General features: G+C 34.7%; 3 protein-coding genes and 1 long non-coding RNA gene across 4 annotated transcripts; 1 reads left to right on the forward strand and 3 right to left on the reverse strand.

Moving 5' to 3' along the window:
* Positions 1–1,755: 1,755 nt before the first annotated feature.
* LOC132754819 (uncharacterized) lies at positions 1,756–5,090 on the forward strand. The gene is made up of 2 exons (XM_060745532.1): positions 1,756–2,929; positions 3,189–5,090. Exons 1-2 carry the CDS (start codon positions 1,997–1,999, stop codon positions 3,945–3,947), a joined length of 1,692 nt encoding a protein of 563 aa, XP_060601515.1. The 5' UTR covers positions 1,756–1,996; the 3' UTR covers positions 3,948–5,090.
* Positions 5,091–6,573: 1,483 nt separating this feature from the next.
* LOC132754820 (uncharacterized) lies at positions 6,574–8,663 on the reverse strand. Its single transcript, XR_009629133.1, has 2 exons — positions 7,190–8,663; positions 6,574–6,694 (listed from the first exon to the last, which is right to left on the reverse strand). It is a non-coding gene; the product is annotated as an uncharacterized LOC132754820 (long non-coding RNA).
* A 2,271-nt stretch (positions 8,664–10,934) lies between these two features.
* Positions 10,935–12,174, reverse strand: LOC132754839 (defensin gallicin-like). The gene is made up of 3 exons (XM_060745566.1): positions 12,035–12,174; positions 11,282–11,427; positions 10,935–11,051 (listed from the first exon to the last, which is right to left on the reverse strand). The coding sequence occupies exons 1-3, from the start codon at positions 12,108–12,110 to the stop codon at positions 11,001–11,003; spliced, it is 273 nt and encodes a 90-aa protein (XP_060601549.1). The 5' UTR covers positions 12,111–12,174; the 3' UTR covers positions 10,935–11,000.
* Positions 12,175–16,623: 4,449 nt separating this feature from the next.
* On the reverse strand, positions 16,624–21,486 carry LOC132754840 (heat shock 70 kDa protein 12A-like). Its single transcript, XM_060745567.1, has 7 exons — positions 21,326–21,486; positions 19,996–20,317; positions 19,682–19,771; positions 19,029–19,160; positions 18,382–18,538; positions 18,003–18,133; positions 16,624–17,830 (listed from the first exon to the last, which is right to left on the reverse strand). The coding sequence occupies exons 2-7, from the start codon at positions 20,314–20,316 to the stop codon at positions 16,859–16,861; spliced, it is 1,803 nt and encodes a 600-aa protein (XP_060601550.1). The 5' UTR covers position 20,317; positions 21,326–21,486; the 3' UTR covers positions 16,624–16,858.
* Positions 21,487–22,590: the final 1,104 nt, after the last annotated feature.

A 22,590-nucleotide genomic window follows, 5' to 3' on the forward strand; every position in this document is an offset into this window, starting at 1 on the left:
GGGTGGTTCCAATATTCCTACTTGAATAATGTTGAATCACCCTTAGGATATATTGCCTGCTTTTTAAATTTGTCTTTTGACGTCTTATCTGTGATACGCAGGCTTCATAACCTCTGATCCCCTTTCAAAATTCCATTTTATTTAGTTCCGCCCATTGTTTTCTCGTTTAGGGCACACACTTTTTATTACTTGGGGACCATACCCCGCTTTTTCATGGAATGGCACGGAAGTGTCACATTGAAAGGTTTCCATGTTTACCGCCGTATGAACACATCTGCGGATGTTTCTAAATTCAAAATTTTACTATTTCATGTTTAAATGTTGAATTCTGCTTAAGCCGGTGCTAGGGGGCGTGGACGGTAATTTGCAACTTTCCAGTACCGTCCATGAACAGGCTCAATCAAACCGAGCCTGCAACATTTTCAATTTTGCCGTGTTGGGCTTTCTTTAGGGATTCTGTGTTTATCTATTGTTTGCCTGTGCGCCAATTTATTTGTGTCAGAAATATCATTGAGAAATGAGATTGAGAAATGAGATGATCGACCGCCTCCGTGGTCCGAAGGGTTAGAGACGATGACTTCTTATCAAGTTACCTCTCTGGGCGAGGGTTCGATCCCCGGGAGATGCTTTGGCACGGAGTTTAGCACGGAGGAAGGTAAGTCTAGTACTGGTGTAACTCTCCAGGAACGATGGTTAGGAAATTGCCCCGCCTGTATGACTGAAATACTGTTGGGGGGGGGGGAGGCGTAAAATGAAACAAACAAATGAGATGATCGAGCTCTGTATTAGAGAATTTAATTATGCAATCTCAACAACTTCTCGAACCCAGGCTTCAACAACAGATTGCTAAGCTTCTACAAAATTTTCTTCTTAAAACGCCGTTTCATCTATTCACACCATGGTGACTACATAAAATGTTACAATCACATTGACGTTGTGCCTATAAACGCATAATAAAGGTATCTTTACAAGAACAGATAAAACATGTATTTTCCAATACTCGTATGTTATCAGCTGTTACTTTATGACTTAAGTTCAGGTACGAAAACGAGAAAATCATTCCGGAAATAATTCAAAGGATAGGATTTGACTTGTTTTCGAATCATTAGATATTGAAATTTGAAATGATACATGATTGTATATTTTCTTGGTTAAATATGTTTAAACTAAAGAAATGTACTGATATGTATAGCCTAACAGAGATGTGGCACGTACACAGTATCATATATATCAATGATCTTTAAGCACCATGAAGACATAATGTTATGACAATAATTTTGTTGAAACTGCCCTTCTTTTCTTACAATGCCCCACTAGTGCCGTGGTCCAATTTGGCTGGATAATGTGGGAACTGTTTTACACCATGTAAATATCTGCATTTCTCAAGAACAATTAGTTAAGAAATAATATATCCCAAACTCAATAAAATCAATGTTTAGAGTTCGGATGCCAGGAATTATATTACGAGGGGGTAGCCCCGAGTGATTTAATTATGCGTATCCGAACGACAAACATTGATTTTATCAAGCAATAAAATCACCGATTTGGATATATTACTTCAATTTAAACACGACTACAACAAATAAATGCTCCCGTTCCTGATATTAAGCTTAATTGCGCCTAATTTGTTTTCATACTTATTTTCAGCGCGTCGCACTTTTAGTGGTTACGTCACATGAATATAATGATTACGTCATATGCCTAAATATGGAACGTCAACAGAGATTTTATTGCATAATAACACACACTTTTGGTTCTTCTATGTTCAATAGGGAAACATGCGGACCACGTCGTGATAGAATATTAATTAATGCATTGTAACGCTAGTAAACTAATATACGAACATAATTATTTGTGTGTGTGTGTGATAACGTAATAAATTTTGCAAGTTTCTCAGTAGGCTATCTACAGCCGATTTAGGTTAAAAAGATAACACATTCAAACACTATACAAGATTGTCGGTTCGTGCTGAACATTTACAAATAAACTTTTCACCATGGCAAACGATCTCATCGACAGTTATATTAAAATAACAGTTGAAGATGAGATACATTCTGAATTTCTTACAATTGTGGACTGTTTAAAGCATTACGCAAACACTCAGTCTGAGACTGAGGCTTTCGTCTTTGCGTCAACGGACGGTTCAAGGCAATCTGTAACATGGAGTGAGTTGTACAATAAGTCTAAAGCTGTCGCGAAGTCGTTTGTTCATCTAGGAGTAAAGGAAAAGGAGGTTGTAGCTATGAACATAAGGAATTGTCCGGAATGGCTTTACGCCAGTTATGGAGCTATAATTGCCGGAGCAATTCCAATCAGCGTATCGTTTACGTACGTCGATGGAAGTGACCTTGTGGCATTGATGGAAAAATTGCAGATTTGTTCACTACTGGTCATGGATCCAGGTCTCGAGAATATAAATTGGGAAATTGTACGAAGACTCCTAGATAATTTTAACGCTAATGGTACTGTAAAAAGTAGTAAAATGCCTTATCTTCGGTATTTGGTCGGCGTCTCATTCGATCAGGTCGATGCTCAACTTCAGAAATTCATTGACCTTGTTCATGACATCAAGTCTGGTATTACTCTTCCAAAAGTAAGTGCAAAAGATACAATTTCACTTTTCCAAACGTCAGGAAGTACCGGAGTGCCAAAACTTGTTGCTCATAGTCATGAAGCCTTTTTTAAATGTGTCACAGGAAAACATGCTGAATATTTGGACGCCAAATACAAACATTTCAACGATCGCCCATTTGCATGGCTTGGTGGATATCCTTTATCAGTTATCACAGGGCAAACAAGGGTCGCGATTTCTGGATTTTGCAAACCCCCAAAAGATAGAGTTTCATTTATGATAGAGGTGATTCAGCGAGAGAGATGTTCATCAATAGTTGCACTCCCTCCATTGATGCATGAGCTAATTAAACGGCAGGTAAAAATTAATCACATGTATATTGATGAAAAAAACTATTTTAAATCATGTCATTCAAATAAGACCCTTGAACTTGCTATGATTTGTTATGAAATTGCAGATATACCATGTTAGTTATTTTATATTTTATTGTTTATTCGATGTCAAGTAATATGGAAACATTGTTAACGTTCAACAAGACAAAAACAGAAAATAATGCATTGGCGATTTAAGATTTTTAAAAATGTTATATTAAAAATTTGGATGCATTTTGTTACAGAGTGATCTACCCTCAGATTGGCCAGTAATTATCATAGCAAGTGGTGGTCAGCCTATGACGAAGAAAATCACATCGTGCATTGGAAAAAGCTGCAAATATCTTCTTTGTATGTATGCTGCCACAGAGTTTGTTTACCTTGCAAAGTCTTTGATCGCTGATCCTGAAAACTTCACAGAATATTCATGTGGGAAACCCATGCAGTTTCCTGGACTGGAAATAAAAATTGTCAATGACGATGGAAAAATTGTCCCAGTCAACACAAGAGGTGAAATATACTGCCGCTCACCAGCACTGTTCAAAGAATATTTCAACGACCCAATAAAAACTAATGCCGTGAAATCGGTAGACGGATGGTTCAGAACTGATGATATAGGCAGATTAACCGAATGTGGAGAACTTTTTGTTGAAGGCCGAAAGTCCAACATGATACTTTCAGGTGGATTCAACGTGGCTCCTGAAATTCTGGAACAAGTGATGAAGAATTTCCCCGGTGTTGAGGGTGTAGTTATCGTACCTGTCCCCGACGATATTTACTTCCAGGTATTGTGCGCATGCGTTGTGAAGAAAGCAGGAAGTGACGTGACAGAAGAAGAGCTTCGAGAAGTTTGCTCCAATTACCATGCCGACAAGCCAGGGTTATTCACAGTCCTTCCAAAATTTTATTTGTTCTTTGAAAAATATCCAGAAACAAGCACTGGAAAGCTGAATCGAAAAGAGCTTGAAAAGATTGCAAATCAGCGTTTCAAATCTACGTCATAGATATACTTTCGTAGCTAAATGCAATTCGTTTGATTTTAGACAATGTATCAGCTAGTTATAATGGCTGATATTGTGTCTACGCAAGACGTCAATGTATTTTGTGTTTAAAACATAGGTCTTCTTAAGCAGTATACTTGGATTATCTGTTTTCATATTCGTATGTATTGTTAACTATTTTTATTTTAATTTATCGTTTATCCTTATACATGTAGTACTGGTCTGAAAGCAATGTATTTAAAGTTCAGTTCTTCTGATGTTTTGCATATAACGCATTTTATTTAGGAGCCGTTTTTTGATCACACTTAATCAGGACTTGGATAAGATAACAGTTATTGCTACTTAACATAGTTATTTATTCTGAATATTCAAGGTCACGGAATAGGGTACACTAAAATAGCGTGTGTGTTTATGTAATATATTTGTCTTAAACACTCCTATGAATAAAATAAAGTCATTGTATTATCAAGACATTCTATGTTCTGAAATGTATTCCACTAAACAGTTGATTGCATAACTTAAAAAATGTTTTGTATTTATTGCACACTGTTAAATGTTCTTGTTTTGAGCTCTTCATTTTACCAATGGTCTGAAAACCTTCTATTCATTTCTTCTTATGTTTAACATAATGTGATACTTAGTTAAGGAGACGTTTCCGATCAGATTGGATCTGTTAAAGGACTTTGAGATAACAGTTTTTTATTGCTTCTTAAACTTCTTAAACACAACAGTTATTTTCTAAACGTTCAAAATCAGTTACGGTTATGCATTGTTTCATAGGAGTGCGCTTACAATAATTCTGTGATATTTTTTATATATATGGTCAAACCTGTGGTAAATATCAAATGAGAACAAAGACCATCCTGTAAATAAAGGTCAGTTGTTGACAACACTTCCTGAATCCAATAGCACATAGAAATCTCCAAATAAAGACCATTTGTCTATAAAGGCCACATTTGTAATGTGACCATTGGTCACATGTCTGACTGTATATGTAATATATTTGTCCTTTGCACTGTTCAAGAGAATAAAATGATATAAGTAATAGAAAGAGCATTGAAACACGAGGCTTTCTGATGGTACTATATGATTTTATAAATAAGTTATCGTGTTATAAAGAAATGATATGTTCTTAATTGCGTTCCACAAAACATTTCGTCACATAATAAATTAATAATTGTAATTATGCAAATACTTAATAACATTGTTGTGAGCGTCTTACAAAAGCCCATTGTCGGATACCCTCGGCCGAACCATTAAAAATTACCGTGAGTTTCCGACGATGACAAAAGCCGAATAGTGTTTTTTCGAACAATTAAGTATATCTCGTAATTACTAGATATCAAATCGGAATAACAAAATAATATCTTAATAAGGATCACGTTATAACAAATTGTATTGCATAATCATGACATAGTATCTCGTTTTTAGAGTAAGATGTTTTATCTCGCAATTACGACATAGTCTGAAGGACAATGTTCTCATAAATACGAGATACCATGTTGTGATAACAAGATAAATCTCTCGTTATTACGACTTAAGATCTCGCAATAAGGTTACAATCTGTTCAAAAAAGTATTTATATGAGCAAATGCTCAAGGGAAGAACCGAGCCTAACTTACTTACGGTAACGTTTACCATCACTCATAAAGAGTGTGTCTGGGTGGGGGGGGGATAAGGCAGTAGAATGATGAAAGGGAATAAGATATTTACCAGGGATAACATATTATAGTATACAAGACATGCTTGTAAAATAGAGGGAAATAAAGAATCCATAAAGAACGCAAAAAACAGCAAAATTGAAAATGCTGCAGGCTCGGTTACACTGTGTAAATGTTCCACCGTCCACGCTCTTTAATTAGCACGTACCGGTTATTAACACTACATATTTCAAGCAAAATTGGTACATATTTGTAGTCCGTGATTCGCAAAACGAGCTTATTTAAAATTCTTATATAAACTTACGTAAATAATTTTAAAAGACGCAAAGCCTATGGAATTTATTATTATGGATTTTTAAATATGGCTGCATGACACCAGCTTAGGATCGGTTTTTGGTCGCTAAGGCACATCGTGCAGGTTATCGACAGGAATTTCTCTTCGAAATGACCTTGCCAATGCTGCGGGGGGTCCGTGTTTCGTAGAAGACTTCATGAAGGTAATTTGCGGTTGAGAAGACCTTGCAAACGTCACGTCGACACCGTTTGGAATGGACCATGGAGCATACTCGGTAGATCATGCAACATTGGAGACACGTTCTGTTCACTAAAGAATCCAGGCTCTGCCTAGACTTCACAGATAGGTGTGCTAGAGTCTGTTATGGTGTGGGGAGGCATCAGCTGGGACGGACAAACCGATCTGGTTGTGCTAAATAGGGGCACATTGACAGGCCAGCGATACATAGACGACATCTTAGACAACCAGGTTAGCTAGGTTGTATGCTTGCACAATCGGCGATCAGCTCATTCTAATGGACGATAATGCTCGCCCCACGCTCTTTAAGCACCCTGACCGGTTGTTAACGCTTCACATTTCAAGCAAAGATGGTAATATTTGTAGTCCGTGATGCGCAAAACGAGCTAATTTCATATTTATAAATATATATACCTACGTAAATAATTTTAAAAGATGCAAAGCCTATGAAATTTATTATCATAGATATATATAAGTATGGCAACAAGACAAAATTTGTCAGTGTTTTAGCCAACCACATCGCATGTATTAAATTTGCATCTGTACTCATAACCAGACTGGAAGAAGAAAAACATGACACAGTGAGTTTGCCTCATATCATAATGCAGTAAGTACTTTAACAATACCATTAAGAAATTTAATTTAAAACTTATTTCAGAAATTTGCGTTATAAAAATAAAATATTTTCTGAATCAGATAAATATCAAAATACTTAAACATGTATATATGCCATATTTCATACAAATAAAAGTAAACACTTGAGAGAAGACTCATGAAACCGTATCACCTTATATGTGGCAGAGTGGTTAAGCTCGTTGACTTAAAACAACTTGCCCGTCAACGCTGTTGGTTCGAATCCCGAAAGGAACTTGAAAACTATCAATCTAGCTTACAGAATGTCGATGTAGAACACACAGGTGCCGAAATAATACGTGGATGCGCATTTAAGGTCTATCTCCACTAGCATAGCTGAAAAGTCGCCATATGACCTTAATAGTGTGGTGCGATGTGAAACCCAACAAGAAATGTATGAACTAAACGAGTATCCTTACCCCGTGACAGTAGCATATTCCAGCGCAAGCACCAACCCATCCCACACAACCACCATTAATGCAATTAGGATGGTCACACTTTGGTGGATTTCTGGTCATGATACAAGAGCCATCGGGAGCTGGTATGCACTTTTTTGAACGTGATTCTGTGTTTAGACAGGGTTTTAAGAGATATTTCAAACATGAGAAAAATCACGCTCAAGCTAAAATGTTATATATCTGGTCAATGTCTCTTTTTCATGATCATATAGCGTAATACTTTTGTTGTTTCAATTAAATATTAAATCAATGATAAATGTTCACATATTGTGGTTAATAAACTGCAAATTAGACAAAGTCAGCTTTATAAGGAAAACTCCTTTTTTGTTTTACTAATTTATGTCTATTCCGTCAAATGTTGGCTCCGTCAAACTATTTCTTTTCCCTTTTAAGAATGATCATAAGTTTATATATTTTATATTGATATTTTAGGTTATATTAAATATAGGTTACAAAAATAAGGTTAAACTTTAAACAGTGTTTGAGGTTATATTTTAATGTATCTTTGCTGACATTGTCCTAAAATGCTCAAAATATATCCATATTTCAAATTCTATGTTGTCACAGCTAGACATACATTTACTAGGTACATGATAACGTCCATTCATACTATTTATGATTTAACTGCAATAAATTCATAATTTTATTTAAATGTTCGATTTTCGGAAGCAAATTCAGTAAAACTTTGCTACCAAATGGAAATAAAGGTGGAATATTGATCAAAGTACTGGCTCTACAACATGCATGTATTTCGAAACCTGTGAAATAATTATGAAGTAAGAAAATTAAGGCAGTGCGGACCACCAAATCTGGACGACCATCAAACCTAAAACGCCTGGTTTAGTTGTTTTCTTTGTTCAGTGGCTGTCGATCAAACAGTCGCTTTTTATTAAAAATAAATGCATGTTTCTTTTATAATTAATTCATTAAACTGAGTTTAACTTCCCTAATTGTGAATAATTGTATGCCTATAACAAGGACGTTGATGTTGAAATTCTGATAAAAGAGTGAAATACCTGACCAGTTTAACTAGATATAATCACTTGCTTAGTAAACGAAAGAACACTCAAAATTTCAGCATATGCTGCTGTAATATTGTATATTATATGTATATTAAAATGAAATAACAAATCAACCAAGCGATTATTTGAGTCAGACATATCTGTCCGCACACATAGAACTTTTGTGAGGTCAATTTAGGCAATTTTGAAACCCCTGTACGGTTCTCAAATACAAATGTTAACAAAATCGGAAATAAACAAATTAGCTCTTCAGTTTGGAGAAGAAGTGAGCCAAACTTCCAGGTATTGTGAAATCTGTATGAAAATGTGTTCGAAAAGTGCCCGGTTGATGGTCCCTGACCAGTCGAGAAACGGGTATCTATCAAATAAATAAATAAAACACGAGAAAAGGTAATGCAATTAGTTTAAAAAGTACCGCCATTTACTAATGAGAAAGAATAAGAATTTGTGACATAGATTAGGAGAACAATGTAAATAATGTACATCGATAAACGTTCCATTGTTGTACGTGTGTGAGACACAGCAATTTGATAAATAATACGACGGTCTGCTACTATTTTATATGCCATTTGTTTACGTGCCTACGTGATTTCGTACATGTCTACAAGTGTTGGCTGAAAAATAAAATTATGAAAAACTGGCAGGTCTATTCCGTCGTATTAGATTTTTGAAGTTCGTGTATTTCGATAACATATTCGTATATCATTGTAATAGCTTTTTAATAACACCAAGTAACATCATGAAGTGCAGATGAGTATTTTACTTTCCTTATCATACACCTAATATAATTTCCACCAAACACTTCGACGAATGCACCGTCATGCCTATAGTTGGGGTTCCAGTTTGTCAACTTTTTATGTGCTTCTGTTCGGCAAATCAAACAGTTGATATTATCGAAACACGATCGAGTATGAAATAGCGCGTATGTTATGAATATGCAAAAAATATCAACGTTATGTCATGCTATAAGGATATTTATGCTACTTGGGCCAAGATTTTATCTTATATTAAAAGATGTTGACAATGTGTACATGTCTGAAGAGTGTACAGGCTGGCGGTCTGGGAATGCTTCAGGTCGCGGAATGCGACTTTCTTTTCTAGATAGCGGGAAGCGGACATCATGTGACATTCGGATTTTCACAACGTTTACTTTACAAACAATATTGTCCCTGTGAGTGTCCTCTACATGGCTTTTCATTCTTATCAGATGTAGGTGAAGGGTGAAAATTTAGGTTGTAAGATATCTGCTTGCTCCATATCTTTTAAACAGGTCAATGTAAATCTGTTCAACTTATCTCATCGACACGTGTGTTAACCCTTTAAATATTCTCCTATAATTTCTATCGTAATCTACCATAATCAAAAATATCACAATTATAAAATTCACATGTAGAATAAGTTGAACCTTTATTTGTCTGTATTAATGCATTAAATTCTACTATAGTTATACCAATTTAAACACCAAACGTTACAGTAGAATCATAATAACATGTATATCATTGAAATATAAAGACTTCATATAATGCTGATATAGTCTTTTTTTAGTCCTTTTAACTTATTTACAGTTGTAAAAGCCTCCTCTTACAAGTTCAAATTGCTATAATACTATAAAAACTGCTTCAACACTAATCAAACTTGGCACAAATGTTGACGGGACCATTGCCCTGCAACAACATGCTCAGGCTTAAATTTTCTGTTACCATGGCAACGAGGGGACATCTCAAAATTGCCAAAATTCACTATTTTGCGTTGATTTTTTCCATCCAAATTGATTTCAAAGTGCTGCAACTTCTCAATGGATTGAGATAGAGTCAAATGCTTTTCAGCGTTGGTTACATGTTACCTTATGATCAATCTGGGGTCATTTATAGCCTCTCACAAGTCCAAAATTTTCTTGGCGATGAGGGGGACTCCGCCCCCCTTCAAACCACCCAAACAGAAGGGGGCACATTCCCCCTTCTGGCAACCCCCTGATGTATCTTTTGGCTGGGGGCCGCTCCGAAAAAGTGGTCACTTTTTTAACAACATTTCTCAAACAAAAACAAGTGTTGGGGGCCTAAATAAGGCATTTTTTCACCATTTGAGACAACAAAAAAGTAGGGGTGAAAAAGGCGTTATAAGGCGTGTATATCGCGTAATGGGTTAATTAAACGATACGTTAAATATGTTCCATTGAAAGAAAGACAACTCGCTGTTCTTAACGTAGATCTTTACTATAGAGTGAACTTTGAGGAAAACAAAAACGTGACTAATATGTGGAAATTGACGACTTATTTTGTAAGTGATATAACAATGCATTGTAGAACGGTGACCATGATGCAATAAAACAAAACATAAATCAGTTTCTCGGGCTTACAATGAATCTACTATGTGATTCCTTAGTTATTTTACATATGTTGAAAGGCACACCAGTTACTTGCCCCGCCTTTGTGCCATCTGCTAGCTAATTTTTATTAGGTTACGTACTGGGTGCTTTTCCCGATTGTCGGCGGGTGTTAATTGTCGTTTTGGTCTTTTTTTTATTATTTCAACATATAGAATTACTGGTAACAATAAATTCACGCTGAAAAAAATTAAATACAGCCAATGACGGCCGGCTTATTTTATACACAAGAAATCTTTTATTTGTCTGAATAATTTGTTTTATTTTCAAAAGAATGTTGACATAGAAATATAAACATGTATTTGAAAGTTGCAATATTTATTGACATAAATACATAATACATGTATAAAGTCATTTCTCGGTATTTTTATCCAACCACGTCACAATAACGCAATCTGCATCTGTACTCATACCCCGACTGGAAGAAGAAAAAATATCAAAATACGGTTAAATTGACTCATATGTACAATACAAAAATGGAATTAAAAAGAAATTACATACCTAATTCAATACACTGTATCATATGGGTCAAAACATTTCCCGAATCAGATGCACATACAAAAATAGATATTCCTTAAAAATAAACAAATAAGAAGAGACACGTCCTTGTTCTTACTCTTTATTTGTAAATAAAAACACTATCCTTACCCCGTAACAGTAGCATATACCAGCACAAGCACCCTTCCATCCAACACAACCCCCATTTATGCAATTAGGATGGTCACAATGAGGCGGGTTTCTACCAATGATGCAAGATCCATCTTGAGCCGTCATGCACCTCTTTAAACGTGATTCTGTAATTATGCATAATTGAAATGTTATTTCTTACACAAGAAAAACATCAACAAAATGTTCAAAATAAACCATTGTCTTGATTAATACCCTAGTTATTTTCATATTTTAAAAAATATCCAAATTATTTAGAAATCAATGAAAACTATACCACTAGATTACACAATTTGTATTACAAAAGCTGTAAAAAAGCCAAAGTAACCGTAGCACAATGCAGAAAATTAATTCAAATGTAGTCATTTCGTAAATAATTCTTCAAATTTTGGCTCACTTCTACCTTTTTATCTCTTATACGTGACTTTAGATAATATCACAGTATCTTCGCTGATATCACAGTAAAATGCTTGAAACTTGAAAGAATAACCACTCAGCTCAACATATGAAGCTGATAATATTCATGCCTATACCTTTCTTAACAATACTAAATATATCCACATATTTCAATATTCTGATTTTGTAGATCATACTTCCTACTCTAAAGAAAGAAAGTAAAGCTGAAATAATCCTCTTAGTGTATATTCCATAACTCATACACCGTGAACTATAAAGTAAGACACAAGAATGTTAAAGAACAAATGGAAAAGAATTGTATAAGTAAATAAAACTTACCACCGTTTGGCAATGAGAATGAATAAGCACTGCAAACAAAGGCCAGAAAAATGATGCAACCCAATAAACGTTTCATTTTTTCATTTTGAGTTTTTGATTCGTTATGCAGCACCTTCTGTGTCTTATTTATACGCCGCCGTTATCGTACCATCGTGATTAAATACCTTTTGGCATATATGGGCTGTATAATATGTTTCTATAGTCATTTTGTCATGATAGTCAACCTTCGTATTACAGATTATATGATCTAAATATAGCTGCAATCTCATTGGTCCAAACAGTAGTCAACAGAACTTTTTATAAAATCATATTCACTGGGTGTAGTATCATATTCACTGGCTGAATTGGATTTTCCCAGTCTAAAAATAGATTGAGACTCATATTCAATGACCATCTGTTAAAAAACAATTGTTGTGTTTTGTTCTTAATGGCATATTTCTCGATTAAAATATCATTACTTTACTATTATACTTAAAGGCTACAACGCAATGATGAGTATAAACTTGAATTACTTTTGAAGTAGTCGTTGCACGCCTAACACGTGCGTCTTTTTCCCCGCTCTTCAACGAGGCAAAATTTGTACATGTATGTAAGGTTGTACTTTTTGTGAATTTTAAAAAAAAGTCTTCGCCTATTCATATAATAAAACAATTATTAACTAGTGAGCCATTGAATATGATGCGATATTCACCGGCAGAAAGCCATATTGACCTCGGCTATCGCCTCGGTCAGTATGTCATCTGCCGGTGAATATCACATCATATTCAATGGCTCACTAGTCAATAATTGTATAATATTGCGGATAAGTGGCCAAATGTCCAGCATGTTACTATACAAATTCTCAAATGTTCATCTCATCGAGACGACAATGCAAATCAGCATATCCTAAACATTTTATTTTTACAAAAGCTTTCTATAGTAGATGAAGGTTACCGCACAATAACTTCTAAACAACTTTTTTAATCAATTTCAAACAAGGACAAAAAGCTGACACACTCCCTGCTGACCAATCAATGCCAGAATAATAGAAATGTATTTTCAAGCCTTAGACACACGCCAAGAATTTATGAAATAGCTAGAATGATCCTAAAGCAGAATGTCTCCAGATTCATGTTTATTTTCATTAACATTTTGAAAAAAAGTATAAAGATTGAAACAAAGAAAGTAGTTAGCGGCTGTTATGTCTTCTCCCTCGATTATATAGTTTACAAAGCCTTTACAAGCAACAATAAACACATCTGTCACCACAAAACAGCATAATTGTATTATTCATTGGGTTTCTAATATGAATGAATCTTTATTTGTTCATATCAATAAATACGACATGTACAACAATTTAAACATGTTTGTCTACATAATATATAACTATGCCACAGTAGAAACATTCTTCATTTTTTTTTACTCCATTACTAGGGAAGTGTTAGACTGCCTTACGACATGTATGTTAAATTGCTTTATAAATACGCTTGGCATTTGAATGTGTACCATTCAGATCACCTTCCATACTCTTACAAATTAGCATAAAGCGGACGCCTCGCTTTAACCCAGTATTGCTTTTGAACTTGAGGCAAGCGCACATCCAGACATCTTTGATCATTTCCGAATAATTGAATGTTCTACTATTGATATTTTGTTATGTTTGTTATGTGGGCAAGGCTTACTCTTTGGCTAGTACAAAACTACGTTTTTCCTCCTCTTGCATAGGAAGCCAATAAATGGCGCTTGGTTTCTGCGTGTGTATTCATACTAAAATCTTACCTTTTATTTATTCTAACTAACGTCGTGATCATTAAAAACAAAAATACGAATAATTGACAGACTCACAACTATTTTCATTAGTAGTAATTTAATGATTTAACGAATCGCCGCACGAGTGTTAACTCTTAACAGCTAGAATACTACTCTGTTCAATTGTTTCTCTTTACTCTGTCTAACAATGGAAGAATGACATACATTAATAATAACATTATTATAGATTTTGTCGTTTATTTTTATAAGACATATACATTTAATGAGAATTTTATTGATGATTAAACTTTCAAAATGAAATCATGTTTTCTGTCATTTAGCCAAAAATGTCACAATAATGGCATCTGTACTCGTATCCGGACTGAAAAAAGAAAAAGAAAACATCACTAGATTGTGTAATGTATAGCACTGATATTGTTACACTGTTCCTACGATAAAAAGAAATACAAATTGTTATATTTTACAAAAAAAATATTCTTACATATTATATTATTGATTTAAAATATTTCCTCTGTCAAATAATAAAACCAGGTGAAAGAGAGGAAAAAAGCACGACAAAGTATTGGTATAGAAATAAAGAAAAGATTGAGCATACCCCCATACAGTAGCATATACCGGCACATGCACCATATTGTCCAATACAGCCATAGCCATGTGTTACACAGTTTACATGGTAACATATTTCTCTAGTGTTCTTCACACGTGATTCTGCATATATATATATACATCATGACTAGTACAATTCTACATAAATGTCTTATTTTCTATCATTGAATTTGACTTAAAGACGAAGAACGTAATCATTTTTTTTTTGCTAATTTCATTGTCATAACTTTTTATTCCTCGCTACGAACATCACAAAAACAAAGAAGAAAAAAACCATCAAATACTTATGGATACCTCGATGTATTTCGACCAAAAACGAGAGTAACTTGTAAAACATACGGTAGATACCATTACGAATATCACAGAAAGATAATGTATGATAGTAATTGAACAAAAATTACTTACCCCCTTCCTTCACAGAGAAAGAATCAGTACCAGCAACCAACACCAGAACAATCAACAATGCACACACAAAAACACCTTTCATTGTCGTAGTTTAAATGTGTAGTTGTCTTAATTGAATCAGCAGATGAATTTATTTAGCAGGACAGTTTGCTCCTATTTATATGGTATTGTCAGTTTGTTTACGAGATTGCATACAGGTCTGCATATGAGGGGTGTATCATTTGTTTCTATTTGGAATTCCAGAACTTTTCAAACTATACAAATATGAGGGCCAGTCGTTATCATATTTCGTTTTTTAGGTACTTATTCAGATATTAGAACTTTTCTTTTTTAAAAGATTACTCAGAAATAGTGTAGGTGAGGCAGCAAAATGCAGAGCAGTGGCATCTTTACAACTATAGTATCAATGGCTTCAATCTCAACTTAACCTGTAGAGCAACACCGCACGGCAACAACAAATACATTTACTTTCTAAAGGGCGTTGCTCCACAGACATTGTGCTTTTTTAAAGAGCATCTTTTTATAAACTTAATATTTTTCTTCCAAATACATGGTACCTACATATCCACCTACCCATGGATATTTGATGCGATTCTACTACTTTAGGTACATCATATACTCTCACGTGAAACCAGATATGTTTAATTAAAGGAAGTGAAGTGGAGAGATGTGCAATGTCATCACAATTGAATATAATAATAAGCTTACGCTACAGATGTTTTGAAACGATTTTTAATCTACTTGAAATAATGATGATGAAGTAAAGAGATCTGATATTGTCAAAAAACAAAATGAGCTTACGAATGACACAAACCAATATGGACATCGTTGCCAGTGTATTAGTAACATATGAAATGTAGTAACATTTGAAATGTAAAATAATTTGATGTTGTTATCGCAAAACCAGTAACGCATCGCACATATTTTGATCAAGCCTTATTTCGCACTCGGAACATGAACAATTATTCAACAACCCATGGGACTGGAAACATTTGCCACACTAGGATACTGTTCTGTAAATGGAAGTCGGAAGTCCGTCTGAAAAAACTGCAAACAGAATGATAAGGGACACTTTTTAAAATCCATTTCCGTGTCGGTAAGTAATTTTACACTCGTGGTCAAAATAATTTTCAATTTCGAATTGATTTGTTTAAAAGCTTTAAATTTCCTTAAATCTTTAAAAAGAAAATGCTTATATCTTGTTTAGATTCAATAGAGATAGTGTTTTAATAGGTTCCCAAATGAAGCGGTTATATTTGAAAATTAGTGAGCATATTTGAAGGGAAGACTTACTGAAAGCTATGCAACGATAAGAAGGGTATATCAAAGTCATCCTTTGATTGCGTCTGTTAATGGGAGACAATTTGACGCCGCACAACACTAGCCAATTGAAACAAGTACATTGTAACAAAGAGAACGCAGAGGTGGTTCGCAGGTGCTCCAATTGTATATGACAACTGTGGAAGAGAACATACCGTAGCAGAATAATGAGTGAAGCCCGAAGGTTGGTCTGATAAGATATGTTGATAAGATTTAATTAAAAGTGCGTTAGAATTTCAAGGACAAATTATGAATGATAAAAACTGCTGATATGGCAAAATTCAAAATGATTATCTACCGGTATGCATATAGCTTTCTGTTCGTATATTTTATTTGCTGCAAATTTAATTACAGTAACTGTAAACTATAACGTATCCATTGTTTAAAAGACATCAACAACTTGCTGCATGAATAAGACAGTACAAGACGATTTGTAATGATATATTACAAATATATACAATTTGTACAAATAAGAATAACAGATATAAATGAAGTCCATAAAACATATACAAAATGTAATCTTTTATTACGTACATAAGTAAATAAAACTGTTTGCGTCGTTATTTCATGCACAGTAAATACTCTCAATTTATTAATAACAACAGACAAATTAATGTCGTGATGTGGTCTTATTTCCCAAAATAGCATTTTAATTGATAAGGAATCATTTGAAAAGAAAACAAATCCTTATCTAATATCATTTTACATTTCAACCAATAAATAAGTGATTTTTATCAACATAAATTAACTGATTGATTCGAAAACGTTAGCACTTGCTTTACTAATGTCATCCTCTAAGAAATCAAACCTGGCAGCACACTGTAAGTCAAAGTCTGTAGCAATTGCAGTAGCCTCAAGCTCCGTTCCACGGCACGTCATACTCAGCATCAGCGTTACCCGATCTTCGTTCAACTCTCCCGGAATTTTTATTTCTAGCTTTCCTAGGAAAATACTACCGGGCTCGTCACAGAACAACGGATCCTTGTTTTCAGAATGATAAACATTCCAGTAAACTGAAGGATTGTTTCTGTTAAAAACCACGTACTTTCTTTCTCTGCTCTTCCCACCTACATACATGTGTTCACCGTATTCAATATGCTTATCGAAGATGTTGTCAACTACTGCTTTCCCTTTAATGACCCTCCTCCGATCTGCTGGGTGAACTGAGGGGTTAAAATACTTTCTTGTGTGAACTCCGTATGTGTACGGACTCACCCTCGCTGCAATTACATTTGCATCATTGCCAAACATCACCGCACCTTTCAAAATGGCGACACTTCCGTTACCAGGGGCGATTACTCTGACATTTACAAAATGTTTTCTCAAAGCACCGCTGACAGTTGGTGATTCGGAAAATCCTCCGACAAGAAGTAGAGTAGATACAGATCTAAGTTCTTTCTTTCTCATAAGTTCTTCAATGTGCTGAGTAATTTCTTGAATGGCAGGTTCAAACAGCTTCTCCATTAATATAGGTTTTAATATCAGGCTATGTTTAACTAATTCAACATTCTTTTTAAAGTCTCTTTCAAGAAGGCGTTCTTGTATATCGTACTTTTTGGCTTCTTTAAACATAGGAACCAGCTCTACTGGAAAATTCACATCCATGTCGTCCATGTTAGGAGCATATTGTCTTTTCTTCTTTTCAAAATCCTTCTGAAATTCTATCCACTCGCTCGTGTAATCTTGTGCAAACTTATCAAGTACAGGTTTGGTAACCTGCAAAAAACAACAATGATTAACTGTATGGTATTTAAACAGTTACATTAATTGTAGTGACCGTCTATGATTATTTAAAGTAAAACATTACAGACCAAACTTAAATTTAAACTTTTAAACTTTAAAGTTTAATCTTAAACTTAAATTTATTGCAATAGAATAATTAACTTGCCATTTTTTCAATAAATTTTTCGAAAGCCTCATTAACTAGTTGCCCTCCCCAAGGTCCCCCAGTAGCTGCATGAAGCTCTTTTAACGTACCATCCGGCAATACTTCGTGTCCAGTTGTATCAACAGTGCCTCCTGAAATACACGAAATGATATCGTTATCAATTTCCAGAAATGTAACACCGATAAATCATTTGACCTGGGTATCATATGTTCATTTATGTATTCAACTATTTAAGCAATTAACCTTTGTTGTATAAGTTTACTTTTTAAACAAAAATAAGACGTTGACATGCATATAAAGTGACGGTGATTGGCTTCATACCGCTTTCAATATACTATATAAAGCAACACAGTTCATGATGTCACAATATTCTGCTTACCTCCGCAGTCTACCACTATGTACTTCTCTCCAGGGTCGAACGCTCTCAAGAAAACTCCATCTACCCCACCCACTCTATTTAGCGCTAGTTCTTTGCAGAAAATGGCGGCTGATTCTGGCTCAAGAGCCAACGTCAACTGGTCGTTTGGGATTCCTGCCTACAATATTAAACTAAACGTATTATCAGTCATATATAGAAACGTTGACAATGAGTAAAATTAGATTATATTTTGTTAATGTCATGAGCTTTTGAAACACTTGTTCTATTTCTTTATTTAATTGTTTGCAACATTGGTCTGGGCCGTACAATGTAACATGTGTATAATATATGTTTGTTTATCAGGTTTTCACGCCGAACTGAACACATTTTTGGTCACATTTCGGTAACCACTTTCCGAGATAACTTTCCAGTAATTACCAATTTCACCGCAAATAAGTGACCCACTATTCATTCCACATGATTTCATGGATCAGCGGATAGACAAGACACAAATGACCATAAGACTAAATATCCGCAATCAAATTAATGAAATTGTCACACTGAAATTTCACCCCGCCCGACAATGGAACCAGTGACCCCTGGAGTACAAATCACATGCTCTCAGTAGGCGCTATCATAAATAATATCCAAAAGACTACATGACTTACCATGGAGGCGGACTCTCGCATGAACTGTTTGGCGGAATTTCTCCAAATGGCGGGTACAGTGATTACCCATTTGATCTCTCTAAGGTTGACATCTTCCCGGAGACCATCTCTTAACTTGTTTAACAAGTGCTTCTGTAATTAAAAGAACTCGTTTTGTTTTCTTTTTCTTTACTTCCAACTTTAAGCACAGCTTTGTTTTTGTTGTTGTTGCTTTTTTTAACAATGTTATACTGTTTTGTCATATCGCTGAATGAATAAGTGATACATTTTAATGCAATCATAATATTTATCAATTGGTTGGAAAAGATAAAAGGTTAAGAAAAAAATGGTGAAACTAGTCTGCAGCCTGAAAATATATGTTTTTTGTTAAGTAGGCAAGTTCAGACAGGTAGTGGTGTAATTCCTAAAAATGAATCGGTATTTATCTGTCTTTAAAAAACACTCATTATAATGCCTTATATGTTTTATACTTTTTCATCTTTACCATTAAAGTGTGAGTCCTGTATCGATGGAACATTTATGTTGCGTTCATTGAAAATCACCCTTCCTTGATGATCTTGTTTTTCATATTTCATTGCCTATATATCATTTGTGAGATATATTTCCCGAACAGAATAATTTAGTTAATCTATATGCCATCATTATTATATTACCTTGACATATTTGATGGCTTCTGTAAAGATAATAAGAGCTTTCATCTTTTTTCCGTCGGCGTCGGCAAGCATCATTTCTCGATTCAAATCCTGAAGATAATATTAAGAAATGTAAGTCAATTGTTATTTGATCTTATAAATGTACAACAAATAATGACAGGTTTCTATACACTACCAAACAAACAAATTTGCAGAAGCACTGCATGGAGAGGCCATATCTGCCTTATTTTTTTTTTCTCCTTTGGAAACCAGCTTGGCGATATCTTCATTACATTTTTATAGGACATGAAACATATTATGTGTATAAGTGTTACCTTCTCGTGGTGTAGTCTCATTTTGAAATGCCGGAAGTAAAACCAGTCTGTATGCTCATTTTTCAAAGTCAGTGTTTTATACTTGGATTCTGCCTCGAAACCAAACGAATGAAATCGTTTCTGTGGGTCCATTAGAACTGTTGTTGGTGCCTGCAGCCCCATTTCAGCACTTCCTAGCCACGCTTGATCGGTATTGATGTCAGCTATACGGGTATCGTGATCTCTGCGCAGGTAGTATGCATATCCGGTGCACGTGGTACCAAAATCAATGGCTGCCACAACAATGCGGCCCATCTTTGATTCCGGGCGAGATTTCGACATCCTGGTAAAAATATTTATAATCCATTCACTCAATATTTGTTTAGAAGTATACGATAACCAAATAAATACATGATGAACTTAAACATTCTGTTTAAAACAAGCGACTCAGATATAATTAATTGTGATCGATTTCCCGCGATTATTGCTATGCTCCTAGTCAATAAAATTGCATGTTAAATTATGTAAACAGTTCTGGTCGCATTTCTTCAACAGAGTGTTTTCATTACTTGAGCAGGCTTTACAATTCTTGAAAGAAATCGTATTAATCAAATTTTATTAACTTTGTTCATTCTTCATTTACAACTGATTTTTGTAACAGTCAAAGAAAATAATGGGGGTGGGGAACGTCAAGACTCTGGATGAAGGGTATCGATAACTTTTCTAATTGACCTTTTTGTGGCTGATCTAAATATTTTGCTGAGAATACATGCATAATGGCCGACTTAACGTTCGTCTAATAAGAAGGCATAAATTTGAAATTTATTACATAAACTCTTGAATCTTGATATCTTCGGTGTATCATTGGGGTAATTACTACATTTTTAACCAATGTATGCTTCATTTTTCCTTCTTGTGAATTTTAGTGTTCAAATTGTTACTATTGTTGTTGTACACATGGTCATGTAAATTGATCATGTTCAATTAAAAAAAATAGTACATGAATATCAACCATTTTTCTCTAAATAAACATGCTTGCGGAAATTTAAATTTTGTACTGATTCTAATCAGTACGTGGTTCAATATATACACCAATAAAGTTCATCATATAAGCGAGATAAATGCATGGTTATGTATTTTCTCCCAAGATGTAAGACATTTTATCTAGTTTTCAGCATACTGTATTTAAAAATCATATTGAGAATTAAATACAGGACAACGTTCTGTATCATTAATCTTGTCATGCTTTTCTTTATTTCATGCAAAAGGCACCTTGTCTACACTCTTATTATAAAAAATATCAATGATAAAATGTATATATGTAAAAATTAAAATTCACTTGTGAACTAACCTTGACGTTTGTTTTATTTCTCTATGTATCCAATGTTTCCATATTTGCTAGTTATTGTTAAATAGCCTTTCAAAAAACAAAACGCTTCTATTCAATCAATGTTTAAGGCATATATTATTTAAATCGCTTGTATTAAGAGGTTTATATCAAAACTACATCAGTCCGGGACATAAATGTATCGCGATGATATATCAATAGTTTCTACATACAGAAACAATAGATCAATTATAACAATTATATCAACTATATGATTACCGTCAGATGACAACGGGTTAAATATTTCAGTGCCGGGGCTATTATCTCAATATAACACAAGGTAGTATTTTAACAAAATCATTGTAGAGATTCAATTTTTATATATATACTACGGTGTCTTGTACCATATTTATTATCACCTTGCAATAATAATCCTTTAAGAGAAAGGCACTAACTCACGCTTTTGGAAAAAAACTTCACTGTAGCTAAAATCATTCGCCATTTCACCAGTGAGCAGCGTTCGAGCATCTATATCAAAGGTAAACCACCAATAAGCCCAAGGCCAAGATAAAACTATGATTTTAGGCCAAGGGCAGGCGGTTGTGCAGAGATAAAAGTAACAACATTTTTTAGTTAAAAGACTGAGAGATTCCCTGCCAATACCACCGAAATAAACTTGCCTTTTGGGTGAAACTTTGAGGCCCCGGGCAATGAATCTATGAGGGAGACAAAGCTGTTTCTTCACTGTAATACTGAAACAGTGGCACTTTCATATGAAATGACAATTACCGGTTTCCTATGCTGTAGACTATGAACACACACAACTAACAGGGTATCTATAAACACACACGACTGACAAGGGAACTATAAACATACACAACCAAGAGGGTGTCTATAAACACACACAACTGACAAGGGGACTATAAACACACACGACTGACAAGGGGACTATGAACACAAACGGCTGACAAGGGGACTATAAACACACACAAATGACAAGGGGACTATAAACACACACGGCTGACAAGGGGACTATAAACACACACAACCAACAGGGTGTCTATAAACACACATGGCCAACAAGGGGACTATAAACACACATGGCCAACAAGAGAATATAAACACACATGGCCAACAAGGGGACTATAAACACACACAACTGACAAGGGGACTATAAACACACACGACTGACAAGGGGAATATAAACACACACGATTGACAAGGGAACTATAAACACACACGACTGACATGGGAACTATGAAAACACACACGACTGATATGGGGACTAT

This window comes from Ruditapes philippinarum, unplaced genomic scaffold (genome assembly GCF_026571515.1).
Source record: "Ruditapes philippinarum isolate M1 unplaced genomic scaffold, ASM2657151v2 ctg482_1_1_1_1, whole genome shotgun sequence".
Lineage (NCBI taxonomy): Eukaryota > Metazoa > Mollusca > Bivalvia > Venerida > Veneridae > Ruditapes > Ruditapes philippinarum.

What these genes read in the sequence shown, in the direction of transcription:
- LOC132754839 (XM_060745566.1), bottom strand. Translation starts at nt 12,110, where the DNA reads ATGAAACGTTTATTGGGTTGCATCATTTTTCTGGCCTTTGTTTGCAGT. An exon ending in ATTCTCATTGCCAAACGGTG is followed by an intron (nt 11,428 to 12,034) that starts GTAAGTTTTATT and finishes GCATAATTACAG; the next exon opens with AATCACGTTTAAAGAGGTGC. An exon ending in GTATATGCTACTGTTACGGG is followed by an intron (nt 11,052 to 11,281) that starts GTAAGGATAGTG and finishes TTCTTCTTCCAG; the next exon opens with TCGGGGTATGAGTACAGATG.
- LOC132754840 (XM_060745567.1), bottom strand. Translation starts at nt 20,316, where the DNA reads ATGTCGAAATCTCGCCCGGAATCAAAGATGGGCCGCATTGTTGTGGCA. An exon ending in AAGCCATCAAATATGTCAAG is followed by an intron (nt 19,161 to 19,681) that starts GTAATATAATAA and finishes TTTTAATTACAG; the next exon opens with AAGCACTTGTTAAACAAGTT. An exon ending in CATAGTGGTAGACTGCGGAG is followed by an intron (nt 18,134 to 18,381) that starts GTAAGCAGAATA and finishes CGTGTATTTCAG; the next exon opens with GAGGCACTGTTGATACAACT.
- LOC132754819 (XM_060745532.1), top strand. Translation starts at nt 1,997, where the DNA reads ATGGCAAACGATCTCATCGACAGTTATATTAAAATAACAGTTGAAGAT. An exon ending in ATGAGCTAATTAAACGGCAG is followed by an intron (nt 2,930 to 3,188) that starts GTAAAAATTAAT and finishes ATTTTGTTACAG; the next exon opens with AGTGATCTACCCTCAGATTG.